This window comes from Fulmarus glacialis, unplaced genomic scaffold (assembly GCF_000690835.1).
Source record: "Fulmarus glacialis isolate BGI_N327 unplaced genomic scaffold, ASM69083v1 scaffold4401, whole genome shotgun sequence".
Classification (NCBI taxonomy): Eukaryota; Metazoa; Chordata; class Aves; order Procellariiformes; family Procellariidae; genus Fulmarus; species Fulmarus glacialis.
In genome coordinates, this window is record NW_009193272.1 from 22,684 (window position 1) to 28,683 (window position 6,000).

Consider the following 6,000-nt stretch of genomic DNA (forward strand, 5'->3'; position numbering starts at 1 on the left):
ACTTCATAGCTAGACATGAAAGGGGAAGCACCAAGGAGGAGGGGCCTGCGCTTCTCTTTTTCCTGCAAAGAATTTCCAGCTCACCAGACATGGACTGCAAAAGGAGAGAAAGACAAAAGTGCTAAGAAGGCATTGTCTCAGCCTCGAAGTTACATAGAACTTCATGACAATACCAGGTAGGACAAAATGAACTGTTCTGCCCGTCCAGGCTCTGGGCAGAGTCTCCAAAAGCCTGGATCCCAGCAGAGGCAGAGGAAGGGACACACCACATGTAAGAGAGAGAAAGAAGTACGTTGCTCCATTCACAATGGGCTTTCCATAAACACTGTTATACTCCAAAGAGAATAATTTATAGGAAATGCACAGAAATTTTCTACAGAACAGGTCTTACAAATACCCATTTTACAAATGAGTATTTGTGAAAAGGAAAAAAAAAGATCCCACAAACATTAAACACATATTTTTGGCAAAGTATTTTCCTATATTTGGCAGAGGGAAGTTTTTAAGAATAATCTTTGATTGTTAATAACCTGTAAAAATTAATGGAGAAAAGAACTGATTTCATCACATACAGTTGGGGCTAGGAAGGAGTGTTTGCAGTGATGTATTCAGGTTGCAGTTCATAATTTTTGATGCTGACTGACCTGATGTTAGAAAAAGTCCACAGTTCTGACAGAAAGAGGTAACAAAGACTTGGGTCACCTTATCCAGGCACAAATCAGTTTGTAACAGTTCCTTCATTAAACAAATTGTCCTTGGAAGTTAAGAGTCAGGTAGGAATTTGCAGGATTTCCCTTCTGTAAACAGGAGGAAATCAGAAGCAATTTTTCCATCCCTCTGAAAGGAGAACCAAATGACTCTCCAAATGAGTTTTAAATGCACTTACTGCAAATAGCTGGAAATAACCACAGCCCAGTTTGTAAGAGAGAAGTTGTCTTTCTCTGTAAAGCTCCTAAAAAGCAGGTTCTCCATTATAAACTTCTTTGGGGGGGAGGGGAAGCAGGGGGAGCAAAGAAACTTTGGTTCACAACATTGTTTTGCATAGGCATTCAAGCAGATCTTCAAAAGCTACTGGCTGTCCAGGCTCGTCACAAAATACCCATGCTCTCTCCTCAGTAGTGGACGCTCCATTTTGGTATCCTGTTTCGTAAGGCAGACGTCTTGTGGAGAAGGAGTCATACAGATGCATCTTTGAAAAGGAAGACAGTATCACTTGTGTTGCCACAAACAAATTCATCTACTTGATTAAGGAATACACAGGAAACCACCTTTTGGTAGGGGATGGGGGAGGGAGAAGAGAAAGCACTGATACATTCACTACTTGCTAGAAGCAAGTTTTTTTGCTCTTGTAGTTAGTTGTTGACAGCTGTCAGTAGCTGTGATATGTCTGTGTTGACAGAAAATATGGAATTACTGCTTTGTGAGTAATTTTGAGTAACAAGGAACAGGACGTTAATAAATCCTTCCATGTAGACACAGCCCTGCGGCAGAAAATATAAATATTCATTTTGGGAAGCATTCTGGCAGTTACTAAGCATGATACTTACTTGTTGACTGCGTGATGCACGAAACCTTGTAGGATGACCATATGCTTAAAACACAAAGGATCGTAGCGAGGAACCCGAAAGTCTGGATGAGAAAACAAACAAACCACAAATACTTATAGAACATTAGATGACACATATTCCAAGAATGTACGGACACTCTTGTATATCCAGCTACATATTTTATGACTTTAACAGACCCAAAAAAGTGATTTCTTACTCCATTCTGCCAATATACTAAAAAAATAAAAGTTTCTGTAGTATTATAGAGCTTATGTCTTCTCAAAACAATGACTGAAAGATAGACTGAGAATCACATACAAGGGGAGAGAAAAAGCTGGACAGCAGCATAAAGTCTCACCTTCTAGACTTCTCACTAGGATTCTGCAACAAAGAAAAGACTTTTTCTAACACCTCTGATTACTGTTCTTTTACTACCCCATTCAAACAAGTCTTTCCCTGCCATCTGCCAAATAAACAAGTCAGGTAAGTCTTCTAGTCCGTTTGCATCATCGGGACTAAGTTTCTGAAAGTAATTCTTTATTCTGGAGGAGTTGTATTTCAGGTCCTGCTGCTATGAAAATACTGTTGCCCACACTCAGAAGTCATGCCTCTCTCTATAAAGCCCTCCAGCCAACAGAGGCAGAGAAGGCAGAGAGTATCTTCCACTAAGTCAACCCAGGACCCCAGTGGGTTTTAGCTCAGGAGAAATTATCTTGAACAGGGTTCAGGAGCAGGAGGCGTCAAAAGCCAAAGACTGGCGTGAAATCCTTTAGGTAACTTCTAGCTGCTACAACAGCCATTTGTCAAAACTGAATTACCTTAATTCTTCCCCTAAATACATTAGTTCCTATGAGTTAAAGCAGGAGCCTTTGGTATCAACTCTCTCACAGAACAAATACCCACTTTAGTGGTGAGTCTGGAGTCTCACAACAAAATATTTTTGTTGGCATTGTGTTACAGAACTTTCACTGAAATGAGCTAGAAGGTAGTTCACCCAACCAAGACACAAGCAAGGCAAGTCTGTAAGAGAATAAAATTACAAATAATAGATTTCCAATGCCCTACTTAATATATATTGCAATTTAAAAAGCGTCAAGACTAATAAACACAGTCTTACCGCTCCAGCCACAAGTCCAGTCAAATTGTAACTCTTGGATGCTGCTACAATCGATGCAATGAGAAGCAGAATTGTACCGATTAAATAATGAAGAAACTCCTGTAAAGACAAGCACAGCCTGCATCAGAAGGGAAACTTACCAGGAAAGCATTTTGATATGCCTCAGAATGAAAACAAGACGGCAGAGGTTACTCAAACCCAGAGAACAAAACACCAGTCAAAAGGGAAAAAACAAAGCTAAAAAAAAAAAAAAAGAAAGAAAAAAACACCTTGTGAGTAGATTTTGTACCATACCTGACTTTCTGTTCAAAAAAGGAGAGAGGGCCAATCTTCAGGTCTACTAATGTCACTGGAATAAGATCTACTTACTGGGTATGGATGCAATCCTTTCCATTCAACGTGGTACATTACTGAGGGTGAAACACGTATCTTTATTGCATCATGTATGCACTTAAAGAGACAGTTCTGGAGGAAGGAAGAAGCCTTAAGGGCATATTTCTCTAGCTTATATGAAATGGCAATAAATGGCAGCAAATGGCGTAAGTGGAAAACCAAATGCTCCTACTTCTGATAATCTTAGAAAGTAAGCAGCGGATCTACTGCTGGGTTTACTAACATCAACCAAAACTGGAAACATGAGGGAAGCCACGAAAAGCACAACTACGCAGACATTCATAACCAACACCCAGGCTCTTAAGCCTGTAAGGGAGGCCTGTAAGTAAAACATGATGCCATGGTTTTTTCTGAGAGAGCACTGAGCCACCTAGAGCTCTTTTCTAGTGTGACAAGTATCAATCCAGGAGTCAATTTTACCTTGTTACAAGCAGGGGTTATCTGTGGATTTAGATTTCGAATCCTCACAAAACTTATGGCAACCAATATGGGTGTTTGCAAACGGAACATGGGTTGTTTCTTTTGCATGGTGGGGCGGGCAGGAGGGTATCTGCTTACTTTATCTGCATTGCACTACCAGCACGAGCCAAGCAAATGCCATGTATAAAGGAGAGGAGAGATTCCATCTCAAACCAAAGGAGAGAGAATATAGTCCCAAAAGGAAATTGTTCAAGGAAATCCCAGAAGAGAAATAGTCTATCACACCACACCACAGTTTCCCTCTGCTCAGATATTGATAAACAGCTGAGGAGGATCTTTGCCATAAAGTAGGCTCTGAGACTGCAACTTACTTTCCTCATTTGTAACCTTGTTTCAGGTAATCGAGATGTCAACCCTTGCTTTTGCTAGAGTAAATTATTTCTGTAAGGAGGCTTCTCTGGCTAGTCCACAATTAGGCATGCCATTGCCTCCTTAGAGACACCAAATAAAGCAGTGTACACAGGCCACTACTTTAGAGGAATCTGAGGGATGGGCCAAGGTGCAAAAGAATCATCAAAGGCTAAATTAGGTGGAGAACCAACCCCTGGCAGGGCCAGGAGAATGCCCTCTGGAGAAATACTTCCCAGCTCTAAAAGATGTCAGTGCTGAACAACCTCTTGAACCACTGCAACTTTACTGACTGCAAATCACACCCCTGATTGCAATGTAGAGATCCTGCCAGGAAACTCAGCCAAACACTAGTCTCTTACAGGTCTTCCTATTCTGTTCTAAAGATACTTAAGTATGTGACTGAAAAGGAGCTTCGTTGTAAAAGAGCAGCAATGTTCAAGCATCACATCCCATAAAGCTATCTGAAGCTAAGGAGCCACAAACTGCAGTGCCTTAAACTCACCAGTGACTCTGGAACATTTAGGAATGATTAAACACACAACAAAAAACAAAAGCAGCCTATGCAGAGGTCAAAATGGCATAGTCCCATTACAGCAATGCACACATTAAATGCTGCTTTGCAAAACTGTCATTTATTAACTTATTTCAATCCCTGTATCTGTATTATCTCTAGATAAAGAAGTACTTTCTAGAGACAGATAATGGTGGTACGCATTTGAAAAAATAAAAAGGGGCGCAAGTCTAACCATATTCTTCAGCTAAAAAGAAAATTAAATTTTTCTCTCTGGTTAGAAGTGGATGGATGGGACAAACCGTTATCTTAGATCTGTAAACTGCTTACATAGCTTCCATTAAACACCATCCAACCACTTCTTGGATTTCAAAATCCCTCTATATCTCTCCAGTTGGCTTTCCCCATCCCTTTGGTCCTCTGTAGAGCTAACACATCACTATGTGTCACTATGTTCTAAGAGGTTATTAAAATCTGTCATCCCACACTAGGACGCAGGACTCAGTTAGCTGACCTGACCCAAAGCTACAGAGGAAGTTCAGGTCTCGCATTTTCTGTGCTGCTTGTTAGTTCTCTGCTAGGATATCAGAGATGGATGTGCAAGGGAAATGCGGGAATGAGGCAGGAACATCCTGCAGGATATCCCAGGAATGGCCAGGCTATGGCAATCAGGCTGAGGCTCCTCTTTCTTGCTATTGTTTAAATTACCTAAAACCATACCAAAAAGGGACACATTTGACTTAAATAGCACTAGCAGACTTTATTTTGGGACAGGATGTCATACACGAACACTAATGCTATGATTTGGTACTCCAGCAATCCCTTAGCTGCTATAAACCACCTGAGCTAGGGCCCATCTGCTGAAGGTTTGATAATCAGTAGCTTCTTTCCAATTGTTTCAGAATAACGCTATTGCCTTCCCTGGAGTAAATCTGGATTTATATCTGTGTAAAGGAGGGCAAGATCAGATACAAATCAGCTAAAAACCTTACAATTACAGCATCTGCTGAATTGAATACTAGTAACAAAAGCAACAAAAGGATTTGTATACAAGGCAAAAATGAAGTACGTGAAAGACAGCCTATCGTTGTGTGATAGCACAAGAAAATGGACTAAGTAATCGAGACATCAACCCACAACAGAGGCAAGGAACCCAGACTTACCGCAAGTGGCCAGCTAACGCAAGTGAGCTTCCTGTAAATTCTGAAAATGTGGATAATGTAGAAGAACAAAATCATGACCAAGTCACACATGGTGACAATCTGAAAGTAGCTGTATGCACTGTAATTCGTCCACGGAGAACTATTTACACTGATGAATCCAACCAGCAGTGAGATCTGAAAGGCAAAAGGCACAATAAAGATTTTTACAATGGTGCTCAGAGGGCCGTGGAGAAGATTTTAAACACAACAAAACGGCACTTAGAAACAGAAGACAAATATCTAATGTAAATTGAATGGACCCAACAAAATGGAGGACAAAGTAACGAGTGTGGTAATAATATTTTAAAATTTGCTGTTAAGTAAGCTAAAACAACCATTAAGAGCGGGGAAAGAGCCAACTACTAGAAGGAAAGCAGCAGTTTCAGCCTGAAGAATCCA

General features: G+C 40.6%; 1 protein-coding gene across 1 annotated transcript; it reads right to left on the bottom strand.

The window, feature by feature from the left end:
* Window positions 1-1,530: 1,530 nt before the first annotated feature.
* Window positions 1,531-5,736, bottom strand: CMTM7 (CKLF-like MARVEL transmembrane domain containing 7; the record flags this gene model as incomplete). Its single annotated transcript, XM_009587375.1, has 3 exons — window positions 1,531-1,629; window positions 2,665-2,763; window positions 5,563-5,736. Coding segments are annotated over 3 exons (372 nt in total), but the record flags the coding sequence as incomplete, so codon positions are not given.
* Window positions 5,737-6,000: the final 264 nt, after the last annotated feature.